The sequence below is a fragment of the Sebastes umbrosus genome, chromosome 10, assembly GCF_015220745.1.
Source record: "Sebastes umbrosus isolate fSebUmb1 chromosome 10, fSebUmb1.pri, whole genome shotgun sequence".
NCBI lineage: Eukaryota > Metazoa > Chordata > Actinopteri > Perciformes > Sebastidae > Sebastes > Sebastes umbrosus.
This window is the reverse complement of record NC_051278.1, coordinates 15980851-16001137: the sequence shown is the minus strand read 5'-3', so window position 1 is coordinate 16001137 and position 20287 is coordinate 15980851. Positions and strand designations below refer to the sequence as shown.

The 20287-nt window shown below is 39.1% G+C and overlaps 3 protein-coding genes across 4 annotated transcripts; 1 reads left to right on the top strand and 2 right to left on the bottom strand.

Annotated features, from left to right (window-relative positions):
* Positions 1-860: 860 nt before the first annotated feature.
* On the bottom strand, positions 861-6470 carry nsmce4a (NSE4 homolog A, SMC5-SMC6 complex component). Of its 2 annotated transcripts, none has more exons than XM_037782367.1 (11): positions 6359-6470; positions 5114-5336; positions 4337-4417; positions 3723-3853; positions 3241-3392; positions 2048-2147; positions 1780-1870; positions 1604-1698; positions 1467-1515; positions 1286-1371; positions 861-1176 (listed from the first exon to the last, which is right to left on the bottom strand). In XM_037782367.1, the coding sequence occupies exons 2-11, from the start codon at positions 5313-5315 to the stop codon at positions 1111-1113; spliced, it is 1053 nt and encodes a 350-aa protein (XP_037638295.1). In that variant the 5' UTR covers positions 5316-5336; positions 6359-6470; the 3' UTR covers positions 861-1110. The 2 variants fall into 2 exon arrangements, with proteins under 2 accessions (XP_037638295.1, XP_037638294.1); XM_037782366.1 differs by lacking the exon at positions 6359-6470 and adding an exon at positions 5417-5568.
* Positions 5238-12629, top strand: LOC119495630 (coiled-coil domain-containing protein 177). The gene is made up of 2 exons (XM_037782321.1): positions 5238-5376; positions 10218-12629. Exon 2 carries the CDS (start codon positions 10397-10399, stop codon positions 12077-12079), a length of 1683 nt encoding a protein of 560 aa, XP_037638249.1. The 5' UTR covers positions 5238-5376; positions 10218-10396; the 3' UTR covers positions 12080-12629.
* A 2683-nt stretch (positions 12630-15312) lies between these two features.
* Positions 15313-18431, bottom strand: LOC119495658 (zinc transporter ZIP9). Its single transcript, XM_037782384.1, has 7 exons — positions 18174-18431; positions 17815-17920; positions 16908-17084; positions 16753-16821; positions 16196-16281; positions 15964-16098; positions 15313-15878 (listed from the first exon to the last, which is right to left on the bottom strand). Exons 1-7 carry the CDS (start codon positions 18267-18269, stop codon positions 15621-15623), a joined length of 927 nt encoding a protein of 308 aa, XP_037638312.1. The 5' UTR covers positions 18270-18431; the 3' UTR covers positions 15313-15620.
* Positions 18432-20287: the final 1856 nt, after the last annotated feature.

Below are 20287 nucleotides of genomic sequence, written 5' to 3'. Positions count from 1 at the left end.
CGCCAGAATCCGACATCAGAACTGCGCCCTTAGCAACTTTCTGTTATACATAGCAACGGTCTGCTATAAAGAAATAATAGACCATAGAACGCCATGATTGACCAATCAGAATCAAGTATTCAACAAAGTTGCGTAATAATAATAATTATTAGTTATTCTCAGACGGATATCACATTTGTTCTGTGTAAAGGTGCGTGTGTACAGTAGTGCAGAAGTGGTACTGTCTCGGGCACTGAAACGGGGGAGATGGAGACAGACAGAAGAGCATGTCAACCTGCTGCGCTGCGCTGCTCCGTGAAGCTTCGAATAGCTTTGAATATTTCTCACCGAAGCTTCGAAGCCCCAAAAAAAATGGTATTGAGGTCAGCCCTACACTACACCATAAACAAATAGAAAGCCTAAACACAGAATACCTTGATTGGTGGAAAAGCAGTGTATATAGTAGCTAGGGTTAAGGTACACACACAATTTTCAAGAGTAAAGTTTCACTTCACCGCGCACATCGTCACACCAGGCCAGAGCTAGTTTGTATTCGTTCAATCCCAAATTTAACGTATGTTTAAAGTTGTGCTTCATTGTTACTGTAAGGCAGTAGCTTGTGGCCCCTTAAAATGAAGCAATCTCTACTTGTGACCCATTGTCACCAGTTGCATGTATGTGGGTAATAACTAGGTCATGGGTCATTGGGACTAAATGCACACATGCTGTTTGTTCTCCGTCTTTCAGAGAACTTCACAACACTTTTACATATTTAATGCATGAGGTTGATCAGTTAAACCCAGGTTTTATCAACCCACATATCAAACCATTCAAACAGCATGCTCTCATATTCCATATGAATAAATTAAAACAGTACGAGCTTTCTCTTCTTTCTCTTTTATTATTCAAACTTCTAAAAACAGTAACAAGTAGAAATTAAAACAAAATGTGTGACTGAGTAATAAGGATCTCAAGTCACTATGATATGTTTTTACAAGAGTGACCTACACTGGACATTTTTACCTTTACAAATTTCAAACAATTTGCTTTTATTTTTTAGAAATTTAAAAAAAACAGTGACACACCTAAAAACAATGTCTGGTTTCAGCTAACATAAAGTGCCAGGGTCCATCACTCATTCTGCGTGTTTGGAGGATGAATCATTGTGTCACTGATGTCGAAGGCTTCTACGAGCTCCTGTTGGAACAATAAAATCATGATCAAAGACGCAAAAGACGATTATTTTATGTAGGTCTTGTATTGTTGCTAGATGAAGTCCTCTGTGTTCAGGCCAAAACTCACTAACCTTCCATATTTTTGGGCTGATAGAGACGATGCACTGTTTACGGCTGCATGATCCTCCAGCTTCCACCTCTCCCTCCTCTACAGGCGCTAAGACATGAAAACACACAACACCGGTAAAATAATTTGCCTAAAGACATTTCCTTGCAGTCAGAATAATACAACAAAATGTTACATCTACTCACCTATACAAGGCAATTTATCACTATCCATGTACATCCGTGCCAACCCATCCTGAAACACAAACATTGTCACGCATGTTAACAGCCACCAGAGGGCAGACAAGCTCAGTTTAAAACAAACCTCAGCAGAGAGAGCTCACCCTGATTAGAAACGACATGTGGAAAATGTTCTCAACTGTCCGGGAAAACGAGGTGGGGTCGACGACGAACTCGTAATACGATATCGGTGATGTTGCTGCGACAGAAACAAAGACACGTGAGAAAATAATAATTACACAATGATGAAATGTCCGTGAGGTCGTATTTTTAAACTCACGCTCATCTTGGTAATAACTCTTCAGGTATCCCAGGATCCTTTCCACCTCTTTCTCTGTCGCTTCTTGATGGGATGACTCCATTCTCTTCAGCTGACAGGCGACATTAACATGATGCAGTAAGTCATCAAAACCCTCTCAGACAAGATGCGCAAGACTGCATTTATATTTAAGGGTATCTTAGATTCTTTCTTATCTGACACATTACTCACACTCATAGCTGCACATGCATGTAGATAACTGAAGCCGCGGAAGTGTAAGTTTAGGTACCTGAGTAGGCATTATCCTTTTGGCTTCCTTGCTAGGTGCCTTCCTTTGCCGTTCTATCTTCTGCTTCGGAGGAGGCGGCTCTGCGTGGAACGAACCCATCCTTATGAAAAGAATCACAGGAATGAAAAAGACAGAAAATAGTGCTGCGGGACAGTAATAAACCAGGGACAATGCAATGCATAATAGTAATAATGAACCTGTTTAAACTTAGCTTGTCGTCTAAGCAGTGATGTAGTGCAGGGTATATGCAGGTACTTCTAAATCCCAGCTGATGCGCGTCTTTGTTATACATTGTTTGAGGGAACTATAACATGAGATAACTGGATGCAACCGTCACTAACGATAAGATGCTAGTGTAGCTCCTCAGGGATTGAAGCTGTTATTTTTCCATTTTGACCATCTAACCGGTGACAACACATTAGTTAAGGTTGTAAGAACTATGGCTGTTTGTTGTTGTTGCTTTTGTTTACCGAATTGTAATTTTATGGGCAATTTTAGTTTGGATGATAAAACTAAGACAGCTAATATGCTAACGTCAGTTGTCACTTGTTTCCGCGGTAGATATTCCGTTATTCTGCAGGCTGATGGAGATACCACACTTTTTTTCCGCACTACAACTGGCAACTTGATCGCTGACGACACACAGATACCACGCGATACCAACGTTGTTACACGTACAAGCCTTGTTATAAGTGGGAACTAAACGTCAGATGTTTTACACAGAGATAAACAAAACATTCATTTTTGACCCGTTAAAATATGTTTAAATGATTAATTCAGAATCATAATAATTATTTCAGGTAAAGCAATACCTTTATTTGACACCTTTCTAAAAGCTCTGTGGATGCATTTTTTTTTTTATTATTCGTCTACATGAAAATGTTATCAATAAGACCTTTAATGTGTACTCCCACTTGTGATTTTTAATTAGAGAATGACAACAAACTGCGACTTTGTCGACTTGCAAAATTATCTTTTAAATTGACAAACATCATATGTGTGATTCATGGCACAATTCAATACAAATCAGATCAAAATGATATTTATCTCTCTCCGTTGACGACCGTTAATATTTATTCCAAAATAAGGTCCCATGGGGTCCACCTAAAGGGGCGGGACTTAGGATCTCTATAGGCAGGCAAATGCCCTGGCACTGAAGTCCCAGCTGACTCCTAACACACTGAGATACTCACATGTAGTGGAAGGACGGCGCTGCCCTGAAACAGCACTGTGCTCTCTGGGCCACTCGGTGCCAAGCATCCTGGGGCAGGTAGCCATCGACTGCTCCTCCATTGTGCTGCTCATCCTCCCCGTCCTCTAGCCGGTTGAGACCCATGAAGGACAGCTGCCAAAGAAGAAGAGAGATCGCCACATGACCACTGCAACGTATACTGCCTTGGTACTCGCATTACAAACATATTCAGATGTTCTATATTGCTTATTGTTATAACTTAGTCATGCTGCTTTCTATGTCTTATGTTTGTCTCTCTCTGCGTTGTAATTGAAAAACCCTTCTCCCCAGTCTTATGACAAAACCAAAGGAAGGGACTTATTGAAATTGAAGTATGAAATACTGCAGAGAATGAAATCTGGCACATTTTTCTGTGTGCTTAACACGCCCAACCAACATTTTATGTACGCAGTTATCATGTGTATAAACAATAAACTCACTCACAAGGTGCTCAGCAAAAGCAGTGGGATCGAAAGCAGTGCCCTCGGCGAACAGCTGGCTGGCTTTCTCCTTTCCCAGATCTGTGGCCACAACGAGGAGCTGGGCGTCCAGAGCTGCTTCTCTCGTCTGCCGGACTGCCAGGGATCACAGCGAAAGCAAACTGACCAAAATGTAGGGCTAAGTGATGACGACGATACGCGATTCAGGTATGAATTGTTACTCTGGATACTGCAAATATAACATCACACTATGTGTAAATCAGGATCAGGCACGGGGAGAACATGCAACCTGTGATGCATATTTATTTTTATTATATTTCTATTTATTTCAACACAGAAGCTAGTATTAAGAATTTGCTCCTCCACACTTTCAGTTCATTGAATGCACAACCCTGCAGTGTACTCATGCAACAGGCATAGTCACTGGATTATCATTAATCATTCAATTCAATTCATTCATCCGCTTAAATGTTTGTTAACTTCCATGTTTTGTGCCCGAGGACCCCCTTGAAAACGAGGTGGTGCACCTGAAGGGGTTTTTATCCTCTAATTGCATTTTTTAAAATGAAAAAATGAAATGAATTGCAGCGCAAATTCAACTGATTGTATCACACCTACCATCTTTAAAAAGTTTGTTGGCCTCTTCTAAAACTTCTGTGAGCTTGTTGTTGGAGGGTTTCAGCATATCTTCCCTATTCTCTGTGTTGGGAAAGACAAGGAGGAAACACATTAGTTTCAAGTTTATTTGTCATATGCATTTAAAAGTACAGTGTAAAGTAAAAATGCAATGAAATGCATTTTACCCTGGCTCTCTCTCAGCCCTTAAAATCTATAACTAGTACGGTTGATAAATACTACAATAAATAAGACAATACCTGGGAATAAAATTATAAAACAACCTAAAACATCCATAAAACAATCCACAGCTCTGCATTCATTTAGTGCTACTGTTCAGTAGTCTGCCCGCCTGCCTGAGGGCAAAAACTGTCTCTGAGGCGAGAGGTCCGAGCTCTGATGCTCTGTAGGGAGATAAGAGAAAAGACTATATGCTGGATGACTTGTGTCCTGCATGATACAAAGTGCTTTCTTCCCACTCCAGTGAGTGGTGTAAATGTCCTGTAACTGTGGTAATGGTGATCCAATAATTGTAGATGCTGTTTTCACTGTCCTCATCAGGAGTTTGTGGTCATATGATGTAATGTTGCCAAACCAGACCAGTATGCATCCAGTTAAGATGCTTTCTATGTGGACAAGTAGAAGTTGATGAGGGTTTTTGTGGACATACCATGTTTCTTTAAACACCTCAAACACCATTAAAAACATATGTGTCAACAAATCATGTTAAACAACAACAACAACAACAACAACAACAAGCTGTCCATCTGTCTTACTCACGTTGCACCGAGTTGATGAGGTCTCTGTACTTGCTCCGTATCTCTCTCCTGAGTCCCGGGTCATGGTCGTCGTCTTGCAGGTCAGCTGGGTCATAGTCCCCGTCGTCCCCGTCACTCTGTTCTCCTCTCCTCCGGCCGGCAGAGCCGTTCTGCCGGGGAGCTTCCTCATCTCCTCCTCCTCCTCCTCCTGCGGTCCTCCTCATCTTCAGCTGTTAGTGGACGAGCTGAGTGTTTTGAGAGGCAAAACACGACAATGTAAACAAAGTATGTTTGTGTTTGTGAGTGTTATAGCGGAGTCAAATACCTTCTGAAGACGATTCTTGAAGAAAATAGTATAAAAACAACCTGATTCTGGGTTCGTTTGTGAAGTTGTTTTAACGTTATTTGGGTGTAAACAACCAACAGCCGGTTTAGCCAAAGACGTTAGGGAAAGTCAAGATATATATCCGCTACTATAGTGCAAAAATGGGGAACTAACCATGGCTGACATTAGCTACTGCAAAACGGTATTTATGATAGCGTTACGTTATAGCTCAACAAAGCCTTGGTATTACTGCAAATCTAAGCTAAGATTAGTTAAAATAAGATATTCCTTTATTAATCCCGCAGTGGGGAAATTAACAGTGTACAGCAGCTAGTGCAAAAAACAAGATGCATCAGCTAACAAAGTAAAAACAAGAGCTAAACAAAGTGTAACAAAATATGAACCATTTAAATAGAAGGAAGTATAAAAATAGGAGCAGTATATACAGTATTGACAGTAAACAGACTATTAACAAAATTGCACAAGTGTAAAATGATATTGCACAGTGAGGATGAAATGAAATTCAACCTGAAATATCAGGTTATTGTCAGTTTTTTGGTGTGTAAGTGGCTATCTATCTAATACGTGGTTAACAGACATACCATATCAGCTTTAACTATATTTTAAAACCCAAACCCCTGATCAGCTATTAGCCAAACCAGAAGCAAACTTCTGCCGGGCAGGCGACTAACGCAAACACGGAAGTACTGAACAGTTAACTATCTCGTTTCATTGCATCTTTGGTCAGAGCAAACGTTAGCTTGACGTTAGCTATAGCAACAGTAGTTGTGTTAGCAACGTAGCTGAGCGTTACTAACTTGATCTATCTATCCTGTCCTGTCTAAAGGTCCCACTGACTGGAAGCAGACTCATAGCGTGCTCTGGTTGTTGTCCAAACTAGATCTGTCCATGTTTGTTTAGATATAACTTCATCATAGCTACCTGTGTGTCAGACAGAAGAAGCTGCTGCAGCAGCACCTCAGCACTGGTGACGAAGACGAAGACAGTTTCGTATTGGGACTCTCCTGTCTGAGAGGAAGGAAACTGAAATGTGCAATCAAATGTAAAACTCTACTATAATAATAATAATTATGATGATAATAATAATAATAATAATAATAATAATTATGATAATAATAATAATAATAATAATAATTATGATAATAATAATAATAATAATAATAATAATAATGATGATAATAATAATAATAATAATAATGATAATGATGATAATGATAATGATACAAATAATAATGATAATGATGATAATGATAATGATACAAATAATAATGATAATGATAATGATAATAATAATAATAATAATAATAATAATGATAATAATAATAATGATAATGATAATGATAATGATGATAATGATAAAAATAATAATGATAATAATGATAATTATAATGATAATAATAATAATAATAATGATAATGATGATAATAATAATAATTATGATAATAATAATAATAATAATAATGATAATGATAATGATAATGATGATAATGATAAAAATAATAATGATAATAATGATAATTATAATGATAATAATAATAATAATAATAATAATAATAATAATGATAATAATAATAATAATAATAATGATAATGATAATGATGATAATGATAAAAATAATAATGATAATAATGATAATTATAATGATAATAATAATAATAATAATGATAATGATGATAATAATAATTATGATAATAATAATAATAATAATGATGATGATAATAATAATAATAATAATAATAATAATAATGATAATGATGATAATGATAAAAATAATAATGATAATAATGATAATTATAATGATAATAATAATAATAATAATGATAATGATGATAATGATAAAAAATAATAATGATAATAATGATAATTATAATAATAATAATAATATAAATAATGATAATAATAACAATAATAATAATATTAATGATAACAATAATGATGATAATAATAATAATAATAATAATAATAATAATAATAATGCAACTTTAATTTAGAAAATAAGTTACTTATGCCGCACAAAAATACATGATAAAATGTCTGAAATATGTCTGAAAAAAAGTCTGAAAAATGTCTAAAACAAAAATGTCTGAAAAATGTCTGAAAAACAGTCTGAAAAATGTCTAAAACAAAAATGTCTGAAAAAAAGTCTGAAAAATGTCTAAAACAAAAAAGTCTGAAAAATGTCCTTGAAAAAAAAAGTCTGATGAAAAAAAAAGTCTGAAAATGTTGGGGAAAAGTCTGAAAAATGTCTAAAAAAAAAGTCCGAAAAATGTCCAAAGAAATAAGTTACTTATGCCACACAAAAATACATGATACAAAAAAAATCATACATCAATCTTAATTAGATTTTAGAAAATAGTAATAATTCTAAGTATGACTGCATAAAGCTCAGAGAAACGAGAAATAAAGAGCATTTGTCCGGTGAACATTGTCATTATATTGCCACATTTGAAGACAATTAGATAAACATTTAAAGTAATTATAAATCACTTCTTAACTACTACTACTAGACCTACTACTACTTAAACTGGGAACCCAGAAACCACTATGTGAAATGTGTTTGTAAACATTGTAACAGTGACATCACATTGGATAGTGATTTAGGCTAATAGACATTCATTTAAACGAAAATCTTGGAGATTGCCACTTTAACTATTTAAAAGTAAATAAACAACTATAATAGAAGACCCACAATTTAAAACTGAATATCAGATTTACAAACGTCTGACGAATATGGAACTAACTTCAGCAGCAGCCTGCAGGGCGGCAGCGGCGAGATGGACATCCGGGTCCTCAGCTCACCGGCAGGTGGCGCGCTGATGATTCAGGTCTGGTCTGACGAGAGAGAGCAGCATTTCTGAAAAATGGCCTTGGAAAAAAAAAGTCTGAAAAATGTTTTTGGAAAAAAAGTCTGATGAATAAAAATGTCTGAAAAAATGTTTGAAAAAAGTCTGAAAAAAAAGTCTGAAAAAAAAGTCTGAAAATGTACAAAAAAAATGTTTAAAAAAATGTCTAAAAGGAAAGTCAGAAAAATGTCGGGAAAAAAAAGTCCGACAAATGTCTTTAAAAAAAATTCTGAAAAATGTCCTTGGAAAAAAAAAGTCTGATAAAAAAAAATTCTGAAAAATGTCTGAAACAATGTCTGAAACAATGTCTGAAAAATGTCTGAAAAAAAAGTCAGAAAAATGTCCGAAGAAATAAAGTTTGAAAAATGTCCAAAAAAAAGTCAAAAGAATGTAAAAAAAAAAAATCTGAAAAAAGACCTTGGAAAAAAAAATCTGAAAAATGTCGGAAAAAAAGTCCGAAAAATGTCCTTGGCAAAAAAGTCTGAAAAATGTCCGAAAAAAAGTCAAAAGAATGTAAAAAAAAAAAAATCTGAAAAAAGACCTTGGAAAAAAAAGTCCGAAAAATGTCCGAAGAAATAAAGTTTGAAAAATGTCCAAAAAAAAAGACAAAAAAATTAAAAAAAACAAGCCCTTCATGTTAAACTCATTGTTTTGTTGTAACCAGAAGCGTCTTCGGATGTGTCCAACACACAACCAACTGTTAGGAATACCTTCCTTTTATACTTTAAAAAAAAATAATAATAATAAATAAATATAAATATAAGCTATTTGACAACGTTTGAAAAATTAAAACTCAAAAAAAGTCTAAATTGCCAAAAACTATTAGATTATTTAGACATTTCAAATTTACTCCAATTGTTTAACAGACCCCGATTTTTAATTTTTTTAATTTTTATTATATATATATATATATATATATATTTTACTCATTTATTTTCTTTTTGTTTTGTTTTTGTTCACCCTATGCTCTACACATAAAAGGAAGGATATCTGTATGTGTGTATAGATATGTGTGCATGTGTACAGTATATGTGTTTAAGAGTAGATATATGTCATATATGACCATCTAGCTTCATTCAATGACAATTCTTCAACCTGCTTTTATCCCCTTGTGTTGTTTTTGTTTTGTTTTGTTTTGTTTTTGTACTTTGTTATTTGTCTTTCTCTGTATGATATATTTGGTCTTTTTTATATATGTCCCAGCACATGTCTTCACTTGTTTTGTAATCACTTTACAACACAATTAAAAAAAAAAATTTAAAAAAAAATCTGAACATGTTTATGTGTTTTTATTTATTTTTTATTTGCACATATATAAAACTGCACAAAATCCAGTTAATGAAAAAGAAATGTGTCAGGAGAGGTCAAGAAGTCACAGGCTTATACAAAGGACCTCCCCCCAACCCCAGGAGAAAAAAAAAAACAATAACAAAAAAGGAAGAAAGATCTGAACTAACATAATTTAAAAAATACAACAAAAGTTAAACAACAACAAGCACACAAAATGTGCAGAAAAACCTAACCAAACAGTGGAAAGCAATCCAATAAAAAAAATAAAAAAAATAATAATAAAAAAATACCACGCGAGAGTATGACAATCATTTCACTTAAAAACTTTAAAGATATTGCATACATTCATTGTTTTCATTGCTTTTTAGTTTTTTGAGGCAGAAATTGTTGACAGATATAATTTCATTTCTTTCATAAATACAAAGAAATTTGGCTTTTTTTTGAGGTAAATTTAAACTTGTGTATGTGGAACCTCGCGAGAATTAAAATTAAATTAATAAGAAAAAAATGCATTACTGTCTTTGTCACTGTAATCATAGCAACCAAATATAATATTTCTATAGTACAGTGCAAAATCTGAGAAAATGTTAACAAGTATAAAATTATTGACATCTTCCCACAATTCACTCTGTTTATATATTTGTTAGAGTCGGTGAGGCGTAATGACGCGCAGCTTGTGTGGATAGACGTAGCTAATCCCTCCCTGACCTCTCCGTGCTGCTGCACAGCCTTAAAGAGTGAAGCCTACAGGGGGATGAACACGGAAGCAGAAGCACATTTTGAGCGCCCAAAAATATCATCCAGGTAATTGAACTGTTGTTTGTTCATGATGGGGGAGCTGAAGTCCAGGCGTCCTGCTGGGCCTCGCTTGGACCTGAACAACTTTAACCTTGCCGAAGCGGAGAGGAGTCGGTATGTTTTAACGAGTCCCCGCTCGCTTGAGTCTTGTACACGACTCGGGGTCAAACCTATTGACCTTCTCATTAAATCACTAAATGAGTTCGTTGCTGAGCAGCGTGGCGTCCCCTTTGAGGCGATGAGAGTCATGCATGAATCCTACGAGAAGGAGAGAATGAAGCTTTTACGAATGTGCCGAGAGGAGAGGGAGAGGATTATCCGGGACAGGTGGCCAGGCTGTGATGATAAAGTGTCCTGCCTGGAAGTGGTGAAGCCTGAACTGAAGGATCACAGACAGACATCAGGTATCCAGTATGCAGAACTGTGCTTTAAAGGGAAATCTGCGAGCAGGTCCTCCTGCTCCAACAGAGACAGGAGCACAGTCTGCAGCTTCAACCTGGGAGACCTCAGACAAACCCCGGCTACTGAGAGGAAACTGGAGAGGCTCACTAGGGACATTAAGAAGGAGATGTGTGTCACAGTGTCGGAGAGAGACCGCAAGATAGCAGCTCTCATGTTGGTGAAGCACCAGGAGGAGCAGGCCTGTGCGAAGCTCTGTCAGCAGGAGGAGCAGGAGAGACAGGAGGCCCGCAGGCAGGAGGAGGCCCAGCGGGCTCAGGAAGAGAAACAGAGGAGGAAGAAACTGAAGCAGAGCATGCAACGCTGGCATGAGGAGCTGGAGGCCCGCAGGAGGCTGAGGCAGCATCAGGAGAAAAGGAAAGTGGGACAGCTCGAGCTGGAGGTGCTGCTGCAAGAGGACCGCTGGAGTAGGCTGAAAGAGGAGGTGGAGGTGCAACGCAGAGAGAAGATGGAGGCTGCACAGAAAGAGGCAGGGGGCCGCAAGCGCTACCAGGAGAAGCTGCTGAGAGAGAAGGAGGAGGTGGAGGAGAGGGAGCGAGAGAGGGAGAGGCAGGTGGCGGAGGAGAAGGAGCTGAAGGCCAGGAGGAGCAGAGTGTCGCAGGAGAAGAAGGAGAGGAAGAGGCTGCAGGAGGAGAATCACAGGGAGCTGCTACGACACATCCTGCTGAAGCAGCAGGCGGAGCAGCAGGTGGAGGAAGAGGAGGCCCAGATGAGAAGCACGCTGGAGAGGAAGCTGAGGCGCTCCTGCGAGAAGCGTGCCCAGGCCGCAGAGGCTCGGCTGAGGGAGCTGAAGGAGCGGGCGGCCCGGGAGGAGGAGCAGATCCAGAGAGCCCAGCAGAGGGCCAAGCTGCAGGGCTACCAGCAGCTCACACACAAACTGATCCTGGTCCAACTGAGCCAGCGGCGCACGGAGAGGGCCGCCATGCACGCCTCGGCCCAGCAGAGGAGCAGAGCTCAGCAGACGCACCGACACAACACGCACAGGCTGCTCTGCCACCAGAGGCTGAGGGAGAAGGTGCAGAGAGAGGAGGAGGCCGTGAGGAAGGTCAGAGAGAGTTGCGTCTTCATGAAGGACTGGAGGAGGGAGAGGCTGCGGAGACAGCGGGAGCAGATACAAGAGGAGGCGCACAGGCTGGCTCGGGCCTCCTATCACATGAGGGAGAGAGTGAGGCAGCAGACACACAGTCGGACCTTTGATCAGATGGCTCTGGAGGCTCAGCTGACTGCCTACATGAGCCGCATGAAACTATGAAAGAAATGATTAACTTCCCATCCTTCCTGACTTCAGAAAGACTCTACACACCAGCACCTAAGTGAATTCAGACAAAATATCTATCTAGAAATGTAGTGAGGACTTTCCATACAAGTATGTGAATGTGTTATAATCACCAGGGTGCAGCTGGAGGATGAATGTCGGGGCCTTGGTACATGCCATGGATCATTATCATGTCAGAGCTGTGATTTTAGTGGTGTGTAAGGACTCACAAAGTCAGTTTCATTTGATATGAAGCTGTAGTGGAAGAGTCCCTGAAAGTGTGCCATATATTTTCAATTTTATGAGTTTAAAAGGACAAATTAAATTTATAAAAGTTAAGAATGAAACTGTGGAATGACCTTGTAGTGACCTCCCATCAGGATAATAAACACTAAAGCAGTTTTTCCCAACCCTTTTTTTGGATTGTGACCCCATACAATATCTTGATGTGACCCCTCATGTCAGGCTGCATATGTCAATGATATTAGACTGATTTTAGCTTTTCAGATATAACAAAATATTCTATTAAAAAAAAGTCATAATTAGAGAAAAGTCTGATGAAATGTTTTTTTTTTTCTTCTTTCTTTTGTATCCTGTGAATCATCTTGCAACCCCTGTGATTTATCTTTGGACCCCATTGGGGGTTTTATACCCATATCCTTTACGGCAGGGGTTCTCAAACTTTTTTGGGCCAGGGACCCCTTAAAGGGGAGAACATTTTCCAAGGACCCCCTCATAATCATAACACTGATTTAAGCATAATGCCTACTACCATGTATACTCTTAGATGCCACTGGAACTATTTGTATTCTAAAACCTTTCAACCTAAATACTTCAGACCTGTTCGATAGTGATAAACAGAAACACATTTCAATTTGAATCCTGTTAACACCTCTTTGTTTTGCGCAGATTTTTCAGGTGCTTTGTAATCACGTGTTTCTTCAGCTTTGCTGGCTTCATGGCTTCGCTCGCTGGGACCTGTGACAGTAGTAGTAATGTACACAATATGCTTGTTCTATTAGTGCAAATGGTCCCCATCTGATATGCACTTTTGAATGATACAGCACAGTTTATAATCTTTATAGCTAATTATTTCGCAAACCCCCTGACAGAGTGCCGCGGACCCCTGGGGGTCCCCGGACCCCACTTTGAGAATCACTGTTTTACGGTTTAATCAGCTTCCATACATAGTAACAAAAACATTTCTGCTCTGTGAGCCACAGCGCAGAATTGTTTTGCTTGGCTTATATACCACACATATGATGAATTTATTGTTGGATCAAATGAAGCAGTTTGTACTGAGTGATCCAACATGTCACAATTTAGTATTACACCCCTACGATAGTTTTCAGCCTGTGCCGGTGAAGACTGCAGACCAGAGAGTGGAGGGTTAAATCGTGGTCTGCTTGAAGGCTGACATCAGTGTTTTGATTTTGATATGAGCAGCCATTAGAGTGCAGATAAGAGAGCAGTTATGGGAGAATTTAGGGAGGTTGGAGACGAGACAAGCTGCAGCGCTCTGGATGAGCTGTGACTAATGCTTCATGTTTAGCACCATTGGGTTGTTTTTTCTGGTCCTCTGACATTTGTCAATGTCTTAACATATCACCATGTAAAACTTTGAATTCAATTCCAGTATTAAAGCAGAACCGTTGTTCATGGACTCATTTAGAATGATAAATATAGAATAGAAACAACAGCTGTCACTTCTGTTTTGTTAACTTTGGAGTATTTGAATGTTTTATTACATCTTATTGAATAAATCATACTTTAAAGTGTTAAATGTCTAATATTGACATTTTGTTACCATAAAACACTGGTGAACACCGTTCTCTAGTTCAGTGGTTTCCAAAGTGGGGTCTGGGGACCCCCAGGGGTCCTTGAGGGGGCTCCAGGGGGTCCTCAGCAAAAAGGGGAATAATTTATTTTCACTATAATTTCACCCGTAAGTAACACGATGACAGAATGTAGGACTATTTTGGTCATGGGTCTCATACACTTTCTGTAATAAAACATCTAAAAACAAAAATCCTATCAGATGGGGGATCCTGGGACACAATCTTATCAAATGGGGGTCCGTGGTCTAATTTGTGTCAGTTTAGCGATCCTAGACGTGAAAAAGTTTGGGAACCACTGCTCTAGTTTATCACTGCAACAAGAAAACGTGTTGTGTAGCGAAAACTAAAAAGATCAAGTCGAAAAAGCCATTATAACATGAGCAGACATGTTTTTATTTCATGTAGACTTCTGCATGAACTGACAGAGAGATAACCCTGATTCTTAAAGTGACATGGACGTAAATTCAGTGAAACATAAGATTCCATAAGATTGGAAGTCCCCACTTGATAACCAAAATTATGAACTATGCTGCCAGCCACCTGTTTCTGTGACTTGCATATTCTTTAACAGATGTAAAGAGCTGCTGGGCTTCCTACATACTGCTGCTGATGTTCCAGCTCACGTCCAAGAGGCTTTGGCAGTTGTACTGATAAAAAAAAACGTTTGGCATTAAAACTATGAAACAAGTTCACATCCTATGTCTTTGTCATTTGTACCATTTAGGCATGGGACAATATGAAAATTGCGTGCCACGATTATCCTGGCCAAGATAATTGCGATTCACGATATTACCACGATAATCATCAATATGCTTTAAAAAAAATGGCACTAAAACATACTGTAATCACTTTAATTCACATTTTGTTAAGAAACATTTGTATTGCTCTATTATTGCTCGACCACCGCTGCGCTCTCTTTCTCGCTTGTTGAGCCGGGGAGGACGGGCAACTTTGAATAGTTTGTTTGCAAAAGCCAACCGAGAATGCTGCATATACTGTATACAGTATACCTTTAAATAAAGCCATTTCTTTCACTTCTCTACCACGATAATGTGCTTGACAGCTTTTTCAAGTCACTCGTGATGATATTCACGATTATCCCGATAATGTAAATTCACCACGATCAACTTATTGTGTTTTTTATCGTGATAAAATCCTATATCATCCCATCCCTAGTTCCATTACACATTGATAGACTGAAAGTTTGGTTCTGTTTTCAAGCTCCTGACTATAAAAACAAACAGAGGAAATTATTTTAAAGTGTGCGTACTAGATCTCCACAGTATCAGATGTTTCTGGTTGTTCTGGTAAATCTATCCAGTTACTGGGATTTCCCCATTGTACATGCCGTGTCCTCAGATTGACATGATGAAAGGGCCTCCTGAAGGCTTATTGAATTCAAACTTGGCAACAAATGGCACCCCTTTTATCAGTCTTGGAACAGAAACTCAGTCCACTGAGGACAACATATAAGCTATCAGATTCCATACACCCACTTTGATACACAAACAATAGCTGGACTCAAAAGCAAGTTTCACTGAGGCTAAAACGCAGCAAGGTAGACTATCTTTTAAGGCACATTGTCTACTCAGTCATTGTGCAATATAGGCAGTAAACAGTATATTTGACAGATGTTGTCCTTTCAGGCGTGGTAGCACTGTGTCCTTTGCACTACACTCAATTGCCCTTTCGTTTCTCTCTCAGTCGTCATGCAGCCCGAGAGCCAGCACCATCGGGAGCCCGACTCCGAGGATCAGAGTGAGGCTCTCCAGGAGCCCCAGGTGTCGCTGGTGGTGGGCCTCGGCTCCAGTGTGCTGCTGGAGGTCAGAGAGGGGTTGACCTGTCCTGCTGCTGACCTCAGGGAGAACATGCACCGTGGCCACATAGAGGAAAGTCCCAGCCGAGAAGAGCATCCCCACACCTGTCGCACTGAGCTGCTTCTGAGATGAGCTGCCAGACTGTGGACACAAATGCACCGAATCAGATAATACCCAACCACCAACTAAAACTGTATACTGAGATGGCTGATATATGCTTTCTTACTGCGTGTAATATGAAGTAAGTGGGGATGGCAAGTATAGGTGCTGCAGCTGAAAAGGCCAGTAAATGTCCCTGAATGTACTTCTTTTCAAGGCCTGAATGCATCAGAAAGGAGACCAAACCAAAAGCTGCAGGCGCCTATAAGGAGATAAGTTAGATGGCCAGGTCTTATTATCATTTCGTGATCGGTAATACTATATAAAGTTCACTGAAATGTTCTGTCAGGGAAGCTCACCTTGTGTAGGATCACAGCTAAAAATACTATAACTTGCACTGTCACTTGTCCCGTGGCCACAGCTGCACCCACGGCGAATCCATCAGCTACATGCAAACAAAAATATTATTAATGGTCACAACAATCTAGACATGTAGACAAACATTACATCGGATGGATGAGTCTGGTTTGAAGTGTCTGACTTTGCCAAATTTCCCACGTGGGACAAGAATCTGAACTGAGCTAAAGCATGTAGAGTTGACCTTGTTTCTTCCCGTTTTTCCCTGTTAAAAGTCCTGTATCTTGTACAGATTGTAAAGCCCCCTGAGGCAAACTTGTGATTTTGGGCTATACAAATAAAATTGACTTGACTTGACTTAAAGCCTCCAGGCTGTGCTATAGACTCAGAAAAAATGAGGTCATTAAAACCATAAAAGACTCAAACAGTGAAGGCGTCACATGCTGAGTCACATGAGGAAGCTCCAGTGCTTTATGGCCCGGAATTCCTTGAAACCTGTTGTGTACGTTTGGCATTACACAAGCCAATGTAAACAGTAGAGTAAATGTCATATAGGTACCTGCAGCGTGTATAACCAGCCCCAAAGTGGCCGTGAAGCCGACACTGTTGGACAAACGATTTGTTTGGCCTGAAATGAGACGTTGCACATGTAGTGGTGATGAATTAAAAAAGATATAGAGTAGAGTTCTGCAAAAAATTAAAATGCCAACTTGCCACGCGTGGAAAGGTAACTTCCGATCTGATCCACTACAAACATGAAGGTGAACCCGAAGGTTAAAGCCACCCCGATGAAGAAGCGAGGTGGAGGGTCTCTCTCTGTGGAAGTTGCATTTGTATTTTTCTCACTGGCGTTCACACCGGAAGGCACATCAGAGGAGGAAGAGGAGGATGCTGCAGAGAGAAGATGATCAAATGAGCTTTTGATCAAATCCACATAAAACACAACAAGGCAACAAACTGTGCACTGGCCTCAAACTGTCCACTGGCCTCAAACTGTCCCACGGCCTCAAACTGTCCAATGGCCTCAAACTGTCCACTGGCCTCAAACTGTCCAATGGCCTCAAACTGTCCACTGGCCTCAAACTGTCCACTGGCCTCAAACTGTCCACCAGCCACAAACTGTCCACTGGCCTCAAATTGTCCACCGGCCTCAAACTGTCCCACGGCCTCAAACTGTCCACTTGCCTCAAACTGTCCACTGGCCTCAAACTGTCCCACGGCCTCAAGCTGTCCGACGGCCTCAAACTGTCCACCAGCCTCAAACTGTCCACTAGCCTCTAACTGTCCGCCTGCCACAAATTGTCCACTGGCCTCAAATTGTCCACCGGCCTCAAACTGTCCGCCGGCCTCAAACTGTCCATCGGTCTCAATTTGTGCACCGGCCTCAAACTGTCCACTGCCTTCAAATTGTGCACCGGCCTCAAACTGTCCGCTGGCCTCAAACTGTCCACCAGCCTCATACATTTAAACCAGCCTGCTTTCATCCTCTTCCTCACTCATCTTAATAATCAAACACAGGCGGTGGGTGAGGCTGGATTTTGTGGGATCAGATGGCAAAACAACCAAGGAAAAAAAGTGTTTGACATCCATATAGATAGAGGAGTGAAAATGCCCTGCTCACCTCTCCATGACTCCTCCAGTAAGCCCACTCCCTCTGGGATGGTGATAGCCAGAGCTGTCCCACACAGGAGTCCTGCTCCCAGGATGGAGACAAACTGCAGGCTTTTCTGTGGATCAACACGTGATCAACAGCTGATCAGTGGGATTATTCCCACACAGTGATTTATTAGACAAAAAAAGCTGGATTTCTCAGATTCCCACGACAATAAGCACTGCATTCATAAGAACATAAAACATCATGTAAATCACTGTAATGCTGTCGAGAGGATGAGGACACAAATAAACATAAACACATTAGAATAAAGTTTGACTGATCGTGATTTAATAATTTGAGGGAGGTAGAAAGAAAACAACACTTACCTCAGACAGTCTGAACAACAGTGGGATGAATCCGAGAACATAACAACCCACAAACATCGCAACCGATAATAAAGTGATAGTCAGCCCCCCGTCCATGACGACGACTTCTTCTTCAAGTGGTGACTCAGTTTGCAGATATGCTACATTGTAGCGTTAGATCCCTCTGAAAGCTGTCAGTCTGTTCTTGTGGATCTCACTGGTTGGATCATAACAGCAGAAGTGCCATTCTGTCTTTCCACGTCGCACCTCGGGTCCAGTTTACACAACAACAACAGCAGCAGCAGCAGCAGCAGCACCCTCTCAAGCAGCACCCAGTGTCAGACACTGAGAACTGCAGCCCCCCGCCCACATGCTGCAACCTCTGGCCGTCCAGTTACATCTACCTCCATTCATCTATCAGGGGTCAGCAACCTTTACTATCAGAAGAGACATTTTAGGCAAAAACAAAACAAAAAAATCTGTCTGGAGCAGCAAAACATTTGATCATTGTGATGAAGGTAACAGTTTATAGTCTAAGTATATAGTATATAAGTCTAATGCAGTGAGGGCCACAGAGCTAATGTACTACGGAGTATTAGGGCCACATTGAGGGAAAAAACATCTGAGATTTACAGAATAAAGTCATAATATTACGAGAATAAAGTCATAACTTTACGGGAAAAAAAGTCATAATATTACGAGAATAAAGTCATAACTTTAGGAGAATAAAGTCATAACTTTACGGGAAAAAAGTCGTAATATTACGAGAATAAAGTCATAACTTTACGGGCAAAAAAGTCATATGACGAGAATAAAGTCATAACTTTATGAGAAAAAAAGTCTAATATTACGAGAATAAAGTCATAACTTTAAGAGAAAAAAGTCGTAATATTACGAAAATTAAGTCATAACTTTACAAGAAAAAAAGTTGTAATATTACGAGAATAAAGTCATAACTTTACGGGGAAAAAAAGTCATATGACGAGAATAAAGTCATACGTTTATGAGAAAAAAAGTCGTTATATTACGAGAATAAAGTCATAACTTTAAGAGAAAAAAGTCGAAATATTACGAAAATTAAGTCATAACTTTACAAGAAAAAAAGTTGTAATATTACGAGAATAAAGTCATAACTTTAGGAGAATAAAGTCATAACTTTAAGAGAAAAAAGTCGAAATATTACGAAAATTAAGTCATAACTTTACAAGAAAAAAAGTCGTAATATTACGAGAATAAAGTCATAACTTTATGAGAAAAAAAGTTGTAATATTACAAAAATAAAGTCATACGCTTCTGAGAAAAAAAGTCTTAATATTACGAGAATGAAGTCATAACTTTACAAGAAAAAAGTCTTAATATTACGAGAATAAAGTCATAACTTTACAAGAAAAAAGTCTTAATATTACGAGAATGAAGTCATAACTTTACAAGAAAAAAGTCTTAATATTACGAGAATAAAGTCATAACATTACGAGAAAAAAGTCGTAATATTACGAGAATAAAGTCACAGCTTTACGAGAAAAAATAACACGTAAAATGATTACTTATAATACATGACTTTATTTCTCGTAAACTTCTGACTTTATTCTCGTAATATTACGACCTTATTCCCGAAATCTCAGATTTATTTATTTTTCCTCAATGTGGCCCTAATACTCCGTCGGACCGTCGGACCATAGACCTACAACAATGATAAATAAAAATGAAAATGTAAACAAAAAACAGTTTCCATTTTTAAAGATCCACAGGGAGCCACTGGAGAGGAGCTAAAGAGCCGCATGTGGCTCCGGAGCCGCAGGTTGCTGACCCCTGATCTATCCCAACAACACAATATGGCCTTACTACAGAAATGTATGTTCTGATAAGATGTTTCACGCATCCAAGAGTGTTTCCCAACCTCGGGGTCGGGACCTCCAAAAGAGGTCGCAAGATAAATCTGAAGGGTCGCAAGATGGTTAAAGGTGCTGTAAGAGTCGGTGTGTATTTAGCCTGTTGTTTATTGTTATTATGATTTATTTAGGCTGCACATTTGGTTAACATCACTTCTGGTAGGCCTAATGGTGCCTTCAAATGGGGTAATGGACTATGGCGGACCGATTTAGTGTAAAAATATTGATTTCTTCCGTAAGTAGCCT